The sequence below is a fragment of the Amblyraja radiata genome, chromosome 23, assembly GCF_010909765.2.
Source record: "Amblyraja radiata isolate CabotCenter1 chromosome 23, sAmbRad1.1.pri, whole genome shotgun sequence".
NCBI classification, from domain to species: domain Eukaryota; kingdom Metazoa; phylum Chordata; class Chondrichthyes; order Rajiformes; family Rajidae; genus Amblyraja; species Amblyraja radiata.
The window spans coordinates 3,973,979-3,991,583 of NC_045978.1; the positions used below are offsets into that span (position 1 = coordinate 3,973,979).

A 17,605-nucleotide genomic window follows, 5' to 3' on the forward strand; every position below is an offset into this window, starting at 1 on the left:
TAATATGGATAGGTGATGTTTTGTGTTGGGACCCTTCTACAGTCCCAACTCGAAACATCACCTATCCATGTTCTCCAGAGATGCTGCCTGACCAGCTGAGTTACTCCAGCACTTTGTGTCTTCTTTTGTCAACCAGCATCTGCAGTTCCTTGTTTCTACATATTGGTGTGGCACATTGGCTTAAGACTGGTGGAAGGAACTGACCATAGATCTTTGATCAAACTGGAAGTTTCAACTTACAATTTGCCAAGCCAATTAGCTCACAAACCTGCACGTCTTTGGAGTGTGGGAGGAAACCGAAGATCGCGGAGTAGCTAAAAATAGCGGAGTCAGGGGATATGGGGAGAAGGCGTGAACGGGGTACTGATTGGGGATGATCAGCCATGCGGTGCTGGCTCGAAGGGCCAAATGGCCTACGCCTGCACCTATTGTCTATTGTCTATTATCCACGCGGTAACGGGGAGAACGTACAAACTCCGTACAGACAGCGCCCATAGTCGGAATTGAACCCGGGTCTCTGGCGCTGTAAGGCAGCAACTCTACCGCTGCGCCACCATGCCATGCTTGCCCTTAAATTCAGATGCCAGCAATCTTGCCCTCTAACCCAATGAACATAGTTCTGAGTGCGAACTTTGATCCACTTGACTTCATTTTCCAGCTGGTCCCTGCAGTCTGCGGAAGGATAGAGTTCCACACAGCGTCCCTTCATTTCTTTGGCACAAACAATATGTGTTAATGATCAGTTGCACAGCAATATATCATATTCCACTCTGCATTATTTCACTGCTTGAACTGAAAGCACCAGATTTGGCGTGAGCACATTGAGAATTTAGACGCAACCAGGATTCATTACCATGTCCCCGCTTTTGTGGGAAACACAAATCCTGTGATTGAAATTCTTGTGCAGAATGTTAACCCTTTCAGAGTTTATAGCATAGAAACAGGCCCTTCGGCCCGCCAAGTCCATGTCAGCCATCGATCACCCGTACACCAGTTCCATGTTATCCCACTTTTGCAGCATACTCACTGGGGGAAATTTACAGAGGGCCGATGAACCTACCAATCTGCACGTCTTTGGGATGTGGGAGGAAACCGGAGCAACCGGAGAAATGGGTTGCGAGGGAAAGATAGATCAGTGATGATTGAATGGGGAAGTAGGGCTCGATAGGCCAAATAGATTCATTCTGCTCCGGTGACTAATGAACATATTGTGATTTATCTGCTGTTTTAATGACAAGTTAGTTGTTCCATTCTGTGTCGTGTTGCCACCGCCTCACTGTTAATGTTTCAGAAAGAACTGCAGATGCTGGAAAAATCGAAGGTAGACAAAAAATGCTGGAGAAACTCAGCGGGTGAGGCAGCATCTATGGAGAGATGGAATAGGTGACGTTTTGGGTCGAGACCCTTCTTCAGACTGATGTGGGGGTGGGGAAGGTCCCCGTCCCCCCTAACCCCACATCAGTCTGAAGAAGGGTCTCGACCCGAAACGTCACCTATTCCATCTCTCCATAGATGCTGCCTCATCCGCTGAGTTTCTCCAACATTTTTGTGAACCTCGGACTATCTTTGATCAGACTTTACTGGACTTCATCTTGCAGTAAACGTTATTCCCTTTATCATGTATCTGTACACTGTGAATGGCTCGATTGTAATCATGTATTGCCTTTCCGATGGCAGGTCAGCGCGCAACAAATGTTTTTTCACTGTACCTCGGGACACGTGACAATAAACTAAACTAGAATAGTGTCATCTTGACCAACATTAATTCTTGCAAGACCACTGTGTCTGTGTATCAACATGAAGTCAGTTATCAGTGTTGTGTCACAAATGCTGGACAGTACATTTAACTTGACTGTATTACTTTCAACTTCCAACGAACCTCCGACGCATCTGTAAATGCAGGAGAAGATTTGTGTCTTGCTGATGATGTGCCGTGGAAATGTTTGTGATATATTGCAACGGAGGCAGTTTAATGTAGTGCCCAACTGCTAAAAAACGATTGAAAGCAAAAGAAAATCATTATTAATAAACAATGGAGTATTTAGATACAAGTGGAGATGATGGGTGAAGGTGCTGACTCACACTGTGCCTGAGGCACTGCTTTGAGTGATCAGGCACACACACGTTCTCCCACTGTTCAAATAAGCACATCTGTGGACATTGAGAGCTTCTTCTTCTTGTGTTAGGGCTAGAAAATGAATTAGGTCATCCTATAACGAAAGATTTGTGGGACGAAAGTTTACAACATATACATCAATGTTCGTTAAATGCCAGACATGCTTTAATACAATTTAAAGTCTTACATAGATTACACTACTCTAAAATAAAACTAAGTAGAATCTTCCCACAAATCTCTCCTATTTGTGATAAATGTCTACATCTAGATGCTAATTTAACACATACGTTTGCAAATTGTATAAAAATTAAACATTTCTGGACTGATATTTTTGAAATAATTTCAGAAGTTATTAATACACAACTGGATCCAAACTCAAAATTAATAATACTTGGAATATCAGAGCAAAGTTTAACACTCACAACAAGCCAAATAAATTTCCTCGACTACAGTATAATAACCGGGAAAAAATTAATATTAAAATTTTGGAAAGGCCCTACGACCCCCACAATTAAAATGTGGATTGTGGAAATGTCGGAGACCCTATATCTAGAAAGAATTAGACTTGTCTTAATGGACAAACAAGAACTTTTTGATAAAATATGGGCTCCATTCATTAATTATCTGACGGGATAGATTGGCCCGGCACGAAAACCCAACTGAAACTTGAACTCAGGATTAGATGAAAAGTCATACTTTATAATCTACGAACCTATCTCCAATGACGTATTATAAGTAATCCATTCCACCTTTTTTGTTTTTTTTGATATTTGTAACTCTTTTTTCTCTCTTTCTCTCTTTTTCTATATAAAAAAAACATTAGAAGCAGAAGTAATCGACAATTGAAAATTTTAATAATGTATGACTGATGTATATGAAATGTTTTTTTACTATAATATGTAACTATACTTTATAATATGTCTACTTCTAATAAAAATATTATTTAAAAAAAAAAAAAAAAAAAAAGAAAGCAAAAGAAAATAATTATTAATAAACAATGGAGTATTTAGATACAAGTGGAGATGAGGGGTGAAGGTGCTGACTCACACTGTGCCTGAGGCACTGCTTTGAGTGATCAGGCACACACACGCTCTCCCACTGTTCAAATAAGCACATCTGTGGACATTGAGAGCTTCTTCTTCTTGCGTGTGGCGTGCACAGCCTAAAGTTGTTGGACAACTTGTTCTATTTGATCTAATTGTTTGTGCACGTCGTCGGGTTGATTGCATTAGTCGAACCAGGGTGGACCAGGTGAAGGCTGCAATGTTATAGGAGAGTTGTGGTCAAGCTGGAAAACTGTCTGACAGCGAATCCTCTTCTCGGATCAGCAAGGATTCATGCTTTTTCCTGGCGTGGGAAACACACACCCCTATGATAGAAATGATTGCGCAGAACATTGACATTGCAGAATTTAGAGATACGGCATGGAAACCGGCCCTTCGACCCACCGAGACCGCAACGATCAGCGATCACCCGTTCACACTAGTTCTATGTTTATCCCACTTTCTCATCCACACCCTACACACCAGGGGCCATTTACAGAGGGCCAATTAACCTACAAACCCACACGTCTTTGGGATGTGGGAGGAAACTGAGGAAACCCACGCGGTCACAGGGAGATCGTGTAAACTCCACACAGGGAGCACTTGAGTTCTGGATCGAATCCGGGTCTCTGGCGCTGTGAGGCAGCTGCTCGATACTGTGGAGGTGACTCTGTTCTTTGCTTTCGGTTAGGAACATGTGCTAATAGTTTAATCTGAGTGTTCTTTTCCCTTTGCCTTTTCAGCTTGCTGCTTTGGAGAGACAGATATTTGATTTCCTGGGCTATCAATGGGCTCCCATCCTGGCCAATTTCTTGCACATCATTATTGTTATCCTTGGCCTTTTTGGGACAATTCAGTACAGACCTCGTTACATTGTGGTGGTAAGTACCAACTATCGCTAAATTATATGGAACTAAATTGCAAGGTATGTGGAATTATCAGGTTTTGCCAATGCAGTTACAATGTGGGAAACAAACGCTGCAGTAACTCAGCGAGTCAGGCAGCATCCCTGGAGAGAAGGAATAGGTGACATTTCGGGTCGAGAATGGCTCCAAGATGGCGTCCAACCCAAGCGACTATCTGCGTGCTGGCCACAGAAGCGGATCCCCAATCGCAGGTTACAATCGCTCTGTAGTCTGTAGACCGTAAATGGCTCGATTGTAATCATGTATCGTCTTCCCGCTGACTGGTTAGCACGCAACAAAAGCTTTTCACTGCACCTCGGTACACGTGACAATAAACTAAACTGAACTGAGACCCTTCTTCAGAGCCTCACACAAATCTTCAGGGTCTCGACCCGAAACGTCACCCATTCCTTCTCTCCAGAGATGCTGCCTGACCCGCTGAGTTACTTCAGCATTTTGTGTCTATCTTCGGCGTAAACCAGCATCTGCAGTTCCTTCTGAATCTCTTTTAATCTTTTATCTCGACGGAGATGCGATTATTTTCCATATCGCATCTCCGTCTGCACTGCGGCCTAACATCGAGGAGTTGGCGCCTTTGCTGGAGACCAACTTCGGGAGCTCCAAACCAGCTGCGGGTTTTTTTCGATCGTCCCGACTGCAAATGGTTCGACTGCCGCCCCGATCGCGGGAGAATAAAGAGGAAGAAGATTGAACATTATTGCCTTCCATCACAGTGAGGATTTTGGTGAATTTTTTCGGCGACTGCCGGCATTATTGACTGACGTATCAGGTCACTGAAAAAGTCGCGGCGTGATGCGGCGTGACGACGTATTGAAAATTTGCGGCATGATGACATATTGATGCGTGATGTTTCCTCAAGTGTCGCAACATTTTTTTTGTTGCCGCTGGATTTTGAAATGTTCAAAATATTTTGACGACCCTGATAAGTCAGTCAATGACACCGACAGTCGCCGAAAAAATCGCCAAGTGGGACAGGCCCTTGAGGACTCCGCTGTGGTGGATGTTTATGTTAATTTTTATGTAGTTGTGTGTCTTGTTGCTTTTTTTTAAGTATGGCTGCACAGTAAATCGAATTTCACTGTTCCTTAATTGGCACACGTGGCAATTAACTGACCTCGAAACCTTGGCCAAAACAAAATCAAATGCAGGTTTACTGAGGCAATGAGCCAATCTAAACAAAGTGAATAACATATGAGATAGCAAGTGAACCTGGTGATATTTATACAAGCCGTGATGCATCTGTCATCTTGAAACAACTCGTAGCGCAGTTATAAACCATTGGATGACAATATGAATATTTTGATTTTAAATATATTTCTGGCTGGCTCAATCATTTTTGATTGATGGAAGTATAAGAATGCAGACAATTTTCTAACAATGATTGAACGTAATGATTCCCCTCATAGTTTTGAATTGAATTTTCAGTAATATTGTTCCGGACACATAATATAGTTATTGACTCTTAATTCGGTTTATTACCGCAGTATTAACGTTGCAATTACTGTGTGTGAAGAAAGAAAGGGGAATCATTATTGCATTTTGCACCGGCATCTGTTATTGAGCTTATTGAATTTCTTTCTCGTGTGTGTGTCTGTGTGTGTCTGTGTGTCTGTGTGTGCACTGGTGTGTGCGTGTGGGTATGTGTGTGTGTGTGCGTGTGTGTCTGTGTGCACTGGTGTGTGCGTGTGGGTATGTGTGTGTGTGTGCGCGTGTGTCTGTGTGTGTGCGCGTGTGTCTGTGTGTGTGCGTGTGTGTCTGTGTGCACTGGTGTGTGCGTGTGGGTATGTGTGTGTGTGTCTGTGTGCGCCTGTGTTTCTGTGTCCCCGTGTGCGCGCGCGTGTGTGTGCACTTGTGGGTGTGCGTGGGTGTGTGTGTGTGCGGGTGTGTGTGCGTGTTTGTGTGTGCGCTGTATGTTTGTGGGAGCGTGTGTGTGCACGCGTGTGTGTGCGTGTGTGCACTTGTGGGTGTGCGGGTGGGTGTGCGGGTGGGCGCGTGTGTGTGCGTGTGTCTGTGTGCGTGTTTGTGTGTGCGCTGTGTGTCTGTGGGTGGGTGTGTGCGCGTGAGTACGTGTGTGTCTGTGGCCGCGTGGGTGTGTGTGTGTGTGTGGGTGTGTGTGTGTGTGTGTGCGTGGGTGTGTGTGTGTGTGTGTGTGTGTGCGTGGGTGTGTGTGTGTGTGTGTGTGTGTGAGTGGGTGTGTGTGTGTGTGTGTGTGTGTGTGTATGTGTGAGTGGGTGTGTGTGTGTGTGTGTGAGTGGGTGTGTGTGTGTGTGTGAGTGTGTGTGTGTGAGTGGGTGTGTGTGTGTGTGTGTGTGTGTGTGTGGGTGTGTTTGTGTGTGTGTGTGTGTGTGGGGTGTGTGTATGTGTGTGTGTGTGCGCTGTGTGTGTATGTGTGCGTGGGTGTGTGTGTGTGTGCGTGGGTGTGTGTGTGTATGTGTGTGTGTATGTGTGCGTGGGTGTGTATGTGTGTGTGTATGTGTGCGTGGGTGTGTGTGTGTGTGCGTGGGGTGTGTGTGTGTATGTGTGTGTGTATGTGTGAGTGGGTGTGTATGTATGTATGTATGTATGAGTGGGTGTGTGTGTGTGTGTGTGTGTGTGTGTGTGAGTGGGGTGTGTGTGTGTGTGTTAGTGAGTGGGTTGTGTGTGTGTGTGGTGTGTGTGTGTGTGTGTGTGTGAGTGGGTGTGTGTGTGTGTGTGTGTGTGTGAGTGGGTGTGTGTGTGTGTGTGTGTGTGTGTGAGTGGGTGTGTGTGTGTGTGTGTGTGTGCGTGGGTGTGTGTGTGTGTGTGTGTGCGTGGGTGTGTGTGGTGTGTGTGTGTGTGTGTGAGTGTGTGTGTGTGTGTGTGTGTGTGTGTGGGGGGGTGTGTGTGTGTGTGTGTGTGTGTGTGTGTGTGTGTGTGTGTGTGGGTGTGTGTGTGGGTGTGTGGGTGTGTGTATGTGTGTGTGTGTGCGCTGTGTGTCTGGGCGCGCGCGCGGGTGTGTGTGTGTGTTTGTGTGCGTGTGTGTGTGTGTGTATGTGTGTGTTAGTGAACCTAGTCTCAAATTTCTTGCTGAAGATAGGCACAAAATGCTGGAGTAACTCAGCGGGACAGGCAGCATCACTGGAGAGCAGGAATGGGTGACGTTTCGGGTCGAGAACTTTCTTCCGAGTTACTCCAGCATTTTGTGTCTATCTTCGGTGTAAACCAGCATCTGCAGTTCCTACCTACTCAAACTTCTTGCTTCTCTTTCTCTAGTACGCTGTTTGGACAGCTCTGTGGGTGACCTGGAATATATTCATCATCTGCTTCTATTTGGATGTAGGGGGTCTGTCAAAGGTAGGTGGTTTTCACAATGTAAACGCAGGTATAATTGGACGACACGACTGAACCAGTAACATTGTTACGCACTTTCTCTCGTAAAATAAATCTATCATGTTGTTTAATTGGCGACAGTCGTGAGTTTTTAATGGGCAAACTTTCTATCCTGACCTCGGGCGCTATCTATGTGGAGTTTGCACCTTCTCCCTGTGACCGCGTGGGTTTCCTCCGGGTGCTCTGGTTTCCTCCCACATCCCAAAGATCCCAACTATGGGTACTGTCGGCGCGGAGTTTGCACGTTCTCCCAGTGACCAGGTGGGTTTTCTCCAGGTGCTCCAGTTTCCACCCGCACTCCAAAGACGCCCAGGTTTGTAGGTTAATTGGCTTCAGTAAAATTGTAAATTGTCCCTGGTATGTAGGTATTGCTAGTGTAGCGGGGATCGCTGGTCGGCGCGGACATGGTGGGGCGAAGGGGCATGTTTTTTTCTCGCTGTAACTCTATAAAAGTCTAACGTGCCTGTCCCACTTGGCGAATGCTGGCGTTATATCAGTGTCGCCAAAATTTTTTTGAACATTTCAAAATCCAGCGGCAACAAAAAAAAATTGCGAATCTTTCGGTGACCTGATACGTGTCAATGATGCCAGCAGTCGCCGAAAAAATCGCCAAGTGGGACAGGGCCTTGAAGTTCAGCCCTGTGTGTCTATCTTCAGCATGCAACACCATCTCTCTTTGTCAGGAGAGACTGGAGTTTTCATTTAATCAATTCAAAAGAAATCAAGCAAAAATTAAGCCTGGAGTCAATGGACAACAGACAATAGACAATAGGTGCAGGAGTAGGCACTTCGGCCCTTCGAGCCAGCACCGCCATTCAATGTGATCATGGCTGATCATCCACAATCAGTGCCCCGTTCCTGCCTTCTCCCCATATCCCCTGACTCCGCTATTTTTAAGAGCCCTATCTATCTCTCTCTTGAAAGCATCCAGAGAACCTGCCTCCACCGCCCTCTGAGGCAGAGAATTCCACAGACTCACCACTCTCTGTGAGAAAAAGTGTTTCCTCGTCTCCGTTCTAAATGGCTTACCCCTTATTCTTAAACTGTGGCCCCTGGTTCTGGACTCCCCCAACATCGGGAACATGTTTCCTGCCTCTAGCGTGTCCAAACCCTTAACAATCTTATATGTTGTCTTCCCCATTGCCCACAGTAACAGCTCCTATACTTCCAGTTGTATTCATTCAATGTGTAACACAGTATAATCCACTAACACTAGACACCATTAAAGGACACTTGTTCTTCATGGACAAAACACTTCTGTTCATGTTCAATATTCAATGAAACAGTTAACTATTTTCCTGCCTGCACAATCGTCCGTGACCTTGTGACCTTGGCCGTTGGCAGACAAGACGGTGCTTGTTTCTCTCCACCTCGCTCCCCGCCAAACTCGCCCCGCACCGCGCCACCATCTATTCAATCGACCAGAGTTCAGATGTGGTGAATTACCGCGTTTGACCCTCGGGGAGGCCCAGCGTTGACACTTAACCATCATTACGATAGTGTAGGAAGGAACCGCAGGTTGCTGGAGTAACTCAGCGGGACAGGCAGCGTCCCTGGAGAGGAGGAATGGGTGACGCTTCTTCAAGAAGGGACTCGACCCAAAACGTCACCCATTCCTTCTCTCCAGAGATGCTGCCTGCCCCGTTGATTGTTAAGGGCTTGGACATGCTAGAGGCAGGAAAAATGTTCCCGCTGTTGGGGGGGGGGGGGGAAAGTCCAGAACCAGGGGCCGCAGTTTAAGAATAAGGAGTAAGCCATTTAGAACGGAGACGAGGAAACACTTTTTCTCACAGAGAGTGGTGAGTCTGTGGAATTCTCTGCCTCAGTGGGCGGTGGAGGCAGGTTCTCTGGATGCTTTCAAGAGAGAGCTAGATAGGGCTCTTAAAAATAGCGGAGTCAGGGGATATGGGGAGAAGGCAGGAATGGGGTACTGATTGGGGATGATCAGCAAGGATTATATTGAATGGCGGTGCTGGTTCGAAGGGCCAAATGGCCTCTACTCGTGCACCTATTGTCTATTGTCTATTGAGTCACTCCAGCGTTTTATGTCGATAATTCCGTGTGGATGTGATGTCTGCTTACATTGGCACTGATTACAGGGGAATAAGAGTACCAGGAAGCTGCCTGCTGCCACCAGAGACCCAGAGCCTGTCCTGCTGAGTTACTCCAGCACTTTGTGTCCTTCAGATAGCTGGTTTCCGGAGGCAACGTAATTAACTCCCATCATTCACACAGTGGACTGGATTCTGGAAAAGGAATCATCCCTTCACTATTAGAGTCATAGAGTCATACAGCGTGGAAACAAGCCCTTTGGCCCAGCCTGCCCACACTGGCCAACATGTCCCATCTATACACTAGCCCCACCTGCCTAGTTGCACCTACGAGTCTGTGGAATTCTCTGCCTCAGAGGGCGGTGGAGACCGGTTCTCTGGACACTTTCAAGATAGAGCTAGAGAGGGCTTTTAAAAATAGGGGGAGTCAGGGGATATGGGGAGAAGGCAGGAACGGGGTACTGATTGGGGATGATCAGCCATGATCACATTGAATGACGGTGCTGGCTCGAAGGACCGAATGGCCTACTCCTGCACCTATTGTCCATTGTCTATTGAGATTTGTTGCTTTCAGTGCAAGTGTTTGCATCATAAAGGTGACTCACCACAACACTACAGCGGCGCAACTACTAGAGTTGCGGCCTCACAACTCAGGTGATCTGCGTTCAATCCTAACCTGTTGTGGTTCGTGTTAAAAAGGAATTCTTGTAACTTTTTACTGCCGTCCTTTGTGTGGCCACTCTTTGCATACCTTGTGTATGCAATACAAAGAATTTCACTGTGAAGTATCATTCATCTATTCGCTGAAATTCTCTAAATGGTTGCATGTAAAACAATTCATCAAACTGAGTGGGAAGGAACTGCAGATGCTGGTTTACACCGAAGGTGGACCCAAAAATGCTGGAGTAACTCAGCGGGTCAGGCAACATCTCTGGAGAAAAGGAACAGGTGACAATAGACAATAGGTGCAGGAGTAGGCCATTCGACCCTTCGAGCCAGCATCGCCATTCAATGTGATCATGGCTGATCATCCCCAATCAGTACCTCGTTCCTGCCTTCTCCTCATATCTCCTGACTCCGCTATCTTTAAGAGCCCTATCTAGCTCTCTCTTGAAAGTATACTGAGAACCGGCCTCCACTGCCCTCTGAGGCAGAGAATTCCACAGACTCACAACTCTCTGTGAGAAAAAGTGTTTCCTTGTCTCTGTTCTAAATGGCATGCCCCTTATTCTTAAACTGTGGCCACTCTGGACTCTGGTTCTGGACTCCTCCAACATAGGGAACATGTTTCCTGCCTCTAGCGTGTCCAAACCCCTAATAATTGAGAAGCCTTTTTAAATTATTCTTTTCTTCCTCCTCTGTTGCCACAGATATGGTACAGAGTCTAAAGGGTCTGTCCCACTTGGGCGACCTTATCCGCGAGTTCTGGCGAGTTTGCCCTCGACTCATACTCGCAGCATGGTCGACACGAGGTCGTAGGAGGTCTTCTTAACTCTCCTTCATGCTCGAGAGTAGTCCCCGCGTACTCGAGGCCTCAGCTAGGTCGCGGCGTTTTTTTCAATGTGTTAAAAAATGCCCACGAGTAAAAAAAGGTCGCCATGGGAAAAATCGATACTTTTTTTACTCGTAGGTTTAGTCGTAGTAGATCGGCATGTTAGTCGTAGGTAATCGAAGGTAGTCGAAGGTAGTCGTAGATAGTCTTCATCATAGTCGAAGGGAGGTCGAAGGAGATCGAAGGAGGTCGTCTTCACTCTCCACTATTCGGTGTCCAATTTTCCCGAAGTTAGTCGAAGCTAGTCTTCAACATAGTTGAAGGAGGTCTTCAACATGTCATTTTTTCAAACTCTTCTAAACTCACCAATTAGGTCGCCCAAGTGGGACAGCCCCTTAACGCACATCGTAGATGTGTCGGAAGGAACTGCAGATGCTGGTTTAAACTGAAGATAGATACAAAATGCTGGTGTAACTCAGCATCTCTGGAGAGAAGGAAGTATGATCTGATTTGCTTGGATAGCAAGCAGCTTTTCACCCTACCTCTGTGACACGTGAGAATAATAGACCAAACCCCAGATGATCAGAATGGAAACTCGGAAAAATAACTTAAAGCTCACTTGCACTGCATGCTGAGGCATATCAAATATTTGAGCCAAGTCATTGTTATTGTTAAATTTTACAGGGAAAAAGGATTTCCTTTCTGCAGTTTTATTGTAGGCAGTAAACAAGCCACTGCTAATGTAAAAATAGCAAACTAGAATGTCTGCTTAACACAATAACTTTAGATTTTACTTTAGACTTTAGAGATACAGTGCGGAAACAGGCCCTTCGACCCACCGAGTCCATGCTGACCAGCGATCAGCCCGTACACTAACATACACACACTTGGAACAATTTTACCACTTACCAAAGCCAATTTACCTACAAACCTGTTTAAGAAGGAACTGCTGATGCTGCAAAATCGAAGGTAGACAAAAATGCTGGAGAAACTCAGCGGGTGAGGCAGCATCTATGGAGCGAAGGAAATAGGCGATGTTTCGGGTCGAAACCTTTCCTCAAACCTGTATGTCTTTGGAGTGTGGGAGGAAACCAGAGCACCCGGAGAAAACCCACGCAGTCATGGGGAGAACGCACAAACTCCATTACAGACAGCGCCCGTAGTCAGGATCGAACCCGGGTCCTTGGTGCTGTAAGGCAGCAACTCTACCGCTGCGCCACCGTGCCACCCCTCACAACAACCACACTCTAACTTCTCAAATGCTAATTTCCCAGCTGATGACCAATTTTTTTAATTCATGCATCTCTACCTATGGTAATCTGAGAAGCACGATTTTAATTCAGTGTAATTATGCAAAGAAGCTGCATCATTAAATAAAACAAAAGTTTAATTCCACCGTTTATGAGAATTGCTATTTACGCAAGTTGATGAAAATCTTTGAACAAGTTGCTTGAAATTCTGTTCAACGCTTGAGAGTTTCTAGCTGGCACTCGAATGGTTAACCTGCGGAAGACTTGGTTTGTTGAGTGAGATTTGAATTTGTGGTTTCCTCTAAAACGTTCCACAATTCTCACAGCCCCGAGCCAATCACAATGGATTCTTTGTGTCGGAGCCGTTATTGTTGAAAGCACGGGACAACATAAATCGCGGAATAGCTTTTGTTCTTTAATTAGGTGTAACGGGCTGTGGTTTGCAGCCAGCAATGTGAATGCTGGGAACACCCACATCAGCTTCTGGAAAAAACAACATTGCTGAAAGTTACTGCAAACACTTTCGTTTCGGCACGATAAATGGCTTCGCAAAGAATGGGTCGACTGGGCTTGTATTCACTGGAGTTTAGAAGGATGAGAGGGGATCTTATAGAAACATATGCAATTCTGAAGGGATTATACAGGCTTGAAGCAGGAAAAATGTTCCCCATGTTGGGGGGGAGTCCAGAACCAGGGGTCACACAGTTTACGAATAAGGGGTCGGCCATTTAGGACTGAGGTGAGGAAAAACGTTTTCACTCAGAGAGTTGTGAATCTGTGGCAAAGGGTACCCAGTTTGAAGAAGGGGTTCAATCCGAGAGAGATTGTATTCAAGAGAGAGAGTTAGATTTAGATCATAGAGCTAACGGAATCAAGGGATATGGGGAGAAAGCATGAATGGGCTACTGATTTTGGATGATCACCCATGATCACATTGAATGGTGGTGCTTGGTCGAATAGACAATAGGTGCAGGAGTAGGCCATTCGGCCCTTCGAACCAGCACCGCCATTCAATGTGAACATGGCTGATCATCCCCAATCAGTACCCCGTTCCTGCCTTCTCCCCTGACTCAGCTATCTTTAAGAGCCCTATCTAGCTCTCTCTTGAAACTATCCAGAGAACCGGCCTCCGCTGCCCTCTGAGGCAGAGAATTCCACAGACTCACAACTCTCTGTGAGAAAAAGTGTTTCGTCATCTCTGTTCTAAATGGCTTACCCCTTATTCTTAAACCTGTGGCCCCTGGTTCTGGACTCCCCCAACATCAGGAACATGTTTCCTGCCTCTAGTGTGTCCAAACCCTTAACAATCTTATATGTTTCAATAAGATATCCTCTCATCCTTCTAAACTCCAGAGTGTACAAGCCCAGCCGCTCCATTCTCTCAGCATATGACAGTCCCGCCATCCCGGGAATTAACCTTGTAAACCTACGCTGCACTCCCTCTATAGCAAGAATGTCCTTCCTCAAATTAGGGGACAAATGGCCCACTCCGGCACCTATTTTCTTTGTTTCTATGTTTTTATAGTTGGTTTTAGTGCACTAGTAAAGATAATAACTGCTTTGTTTGTGCGGGAAGGAAGTGGAGAAGCTAGTTTACACCGAAGATGGACACAAAATGCTGGAGTAACGGAACTCCTTAGTTTTACAGTCACGGCCATTTTCATGAAGGGTTGCTGGCGTTTCTTTAAGGACGGAGTATGTCTTCAAGATATCTCCACGAGTTTCTTGGGCAATAAATTATATATGAAGTGCGTTGATAGGGAAATGATGGCTCTGGCTCTGGGTAGCTTTCCTATTCATCTGTTTAATGAGTTCCTGGGGATTTTTTTCCATTCCCCTAAATGAGCAAGTGGAGGATTTCATTTGCATCTTATTCAAAAGAGAGTGTTCCCTGTGGTACAAGGTCCCCCAGAACAGAGACAGGACTCCGGAGGGCAACTGGAATTGTAACCATAGATGGAAGGTGAATCTTATTTTTGGCCACTTCTAGTTTGAGAAAATAGAGCTCTAAATGTCAAATTATCTGGGGAAAATTCTTAATCCCTTATATCTTATTGCATTTATTATTAGTAACCCTAATGTGTCTGAAGAAGGGTCTTGACCCGAAACGTCACCCATTCCTTCTCTCCGCAGATGTTGCCTGTCCCGCTGAGTTACTCCAGCTTTTTGTGTCTCTCTTTGGTTTAAGCCAGCATCTGCAGTTCCTTCCAACACTAAGATAGGTACAAAATGCCGGAGTAACTTGGTGGGTCAGGCAGCGTCTCTGGGGGAAAAGGAAAAAAAGGATACCATTCGTACCTTAGTCTGATGAAGGGTCTCGACCCGAAACGTCGCCCATTCCTTCTCTCCAGAGATGCTGCCTCACCCGCTGAGTTACTCCAGCATTTCTGTGTCTGCCATTCATACCACTGGGTTGTGATCTAGCCAAACGACATGTGAGGTGCTGTTTCTCCAGTTTACTTGTGGCCTTACTCTGGTTCTTGATGCTGTTTCTCAGGTCTCTCTCCGGCACATCTACTGGTGTCTGTGCTTTAGCAATGTACAAACCGGCCAAACTGATGTAGAATATTACCCGATGCTCTCATCAATCCTCCTTCTTTTCCCTCAATCTTTCAATTTCACATCCACTTCTCACTTTCTTTTGGAGGCACAGGCAACTGCAATGCTGGAATCCTGAGTAAAACACACAGACAATAGGTGCAGGAGTAGGCCATTTGGCCCTTCGAGCCAGCACGGCCATTCTTCGAACTGGGTCCCCTTTTCCATTCTTGTTCAGCCTGAGATGATTTCTTCAGTGTGAGCTACTCTGATGCGGTTTGCATCTCTGCCCCGCTTATGCGATTTTTTTCGGCGTGTTGAAAATCCAGTAGTGACCAGAACAAGGTACGGCTCTTTGGGCGACTACTCATGACCATACAGGCTTCACCCCGTGACATGTCGCCAGGGTGTCACCTGTATGGTCGTGACTAGTCGCCCAAAGAGTCCTTCCTTGTTCTGGTCGCCACTGGATTTTCAACGTGTTGAAAATTTTCGGTGACGTGCAATGACCTATGATGGCTGCCGGCAGTCGCCGAAAAGGTTGCGTAAGTTGGACAGGCCCGTTACTGATTCAACCATAGTCATAGCTCCCCTACGAAAGGCAATGCTTCCCATCATTCCATCGCTATGTCTGGGATCAAGTTCTTGACTTGACTATTGATCAAGTTCTTGACTCCAATGATCTTGTTAACGTTTTCCCTCTCTTGGTGCCTCCATTTTTCATAAGCTTAGTTTTTCATTTACGAGATGCAGCCTGGAAACACTGAGCCCATGCTGACCATGGACTAGCACTATCCTACACACTAGGGACGATTTACAGAAGCCAATTGACCTATAAATCCGCACGTCTTTGGAATGTGGGAGGAGACCGGAGCCCCCGGAGAGAACCCATGCAGGTCACGGGGAGAACGTGCAAACTCTACCGCTGTGCCAATCGTGCCGCGATAAGTCTTAAAATATTCTTTGAGACTCGTGTAAAAATGTCCCCATAAATAATGGAAAGCTGCGGGAATCCTGTGGAAATTTTACAAAAAAATCTTGATGCAGATTTTCAAAGTGTGATCTCTATCGATGATAAGTGGAGAATAACGGAGAAGCATAATGTGAAGAGGAAATGGACTTAATTCAATGAGATCGGATCTGCCGAGCCAGATGGTGTCTAACAGTGACAAATGTAAAACAATGCACATTGCGTTAAAAATAGCAAATGTATTCCAGAGGAGAGGACTTATCATCAAATTACGCAGGTTTATTGTGGATACAAATGTAATTGTAACAAAAAAACAGATACTGGATCGATTGGTATAAGTTCATAAGTGATAGGAGCAGAATTAGGCCATTCGGCCCATCAAGTCTACTCCGTCATTCAATCATGGCTGATCTATCTCTCCCCCCAAACCCCATTCTCCTGCCTTCTCCCCATAACCCCTGACACCCGTATTAATGAAGAATTGATCTATCTCTGCCTTAAATATATCCACTGACTTGGCCTCCACAGCCTTTCGTGGCAAGGAATTCCACAGATTCACCACTTTAACCATTTAACGGTTTGTTGAAGTCCTCAAAAAACCTATCCAACTTATCAATGTGTTTTTTTAATCTAAATATAATTAGATGTTGTCCCGTTGGTAGCTCTCCACATCTGAATTAGGAACCTCTGAGTCCAAGGGTCAATCTAATATTCTAAGGTGACAAAGGAGTGCCCTGTCAGGGGGTGACGATGAAACAGAGGTCCCATCTGGACCTCCCGCTGATTTGGACAGATGCATTAGATCCCACCGTACGATTCAACCTTGACCATTATTTCTAACTTAATCAAAATCAGATTATCTGGTTATTTATCTCTCAGCTCGGCGCTGACCCTTGCTGCGCATAAATTAGCAATCAAAACAATCTGCATAAATTAATTCTTTACGTCAGTGTTTCTCTGAGATGTTTGATATATGTAATAAACATTGTGATTTTTAATTGCTAGTTAAATATGTACATTAAATGTGTAATTATATGTGTACCTTCGTGTCCTGTGCCGTGGTTTGTCTATTAACTCAGCACAAAATGATCCTTTATAAAAATCTTTTCAAAAGATAATTAATTTTACCCAGCATTTATTTTTTAGATGTATTCTTAATTGTATTTTTACTTCCCACATTAGAATCTTCTTCTTCTTCTATTTGCGTATGGCTTGCACAGTCTAAAGTTGTAGGACAACTTGATCTTATTTGATTGTGCACGTCGGGTTGATTGCATTCGTCGAAACAGGGTGCGGACCCCGTGAAGGTTGCAATCTCCCACCCCCCACATTGAATATAACCATAAATATGATGGTCAAAAATGTAGAAACGAGGAACTGCAGATGCTGGTTTATACCAAAGACAGACACAAAGCGCTGGAGTAACTCAGCGGGTCAGGCAGCATCTCTGGAGAGAAGGGATGGGTGATGTTTCAGGGTTGTTTGAGGAAGGGTCCCAGCCCAAAACGTCACCCATTCTTTGTCTCCAGAGATGCTGCCTGACCCGCTGAGTTAATCCAGCACTTTGTGGCTAACACAATGGTCAATATGTGCTTCAACAGACTATTGAGAGGAGCAGCATGTTTAGATTGGTGTCCATATAATTACTCAGTTTCATACATGGTTCATATTTGTTACTGTTGAACAGATACATCACTGGGCCCATCTTCACACTGTGTTTTTGATTTTCTGTTTTTGGATTGAATTCTGTTTTTAATTTGTGTCTCTGTGATGTCTTTATTATTTGTTATATTCCGATTATATGTTATTCCGATTAAATGTCTATTATTGTTATGTCTGTATTCTTTCTTTATGTGCTGCACGGAGAGGAC

The 17,605-nt window shown here is 45.2% G+C and overlaps 1 protein-coding gene across 3 annotated transcripts in view; it reads left to right on the top strand.

Annotated features, from left to right (window-relative positions):
* Positions 1-17,605, top strand: part of nkain4 (sodium/potassium transporting ATPase interacting 4) — an 80,921-nt gene that overhangs the window by 37,009 nt on the left and 26,307 nt on the right. For all 3 annotated transcript variants that reach the window (XM_033041391.1, XM_033041390.1, XM_033041388.1), the window contains exons 2-3: positions 3,903-4,040; positions 7,317-7,397. In XM_033041391.1, the coding sequence (XP_032897282.1) occupies positions 3,903-4,040; positions 7,317-7,397 (219 nt within the window). The remainder of the gene's footprint in view (positions 1-3,902; positions 4,041-7,316; positions 7,398-17,605) is intronic.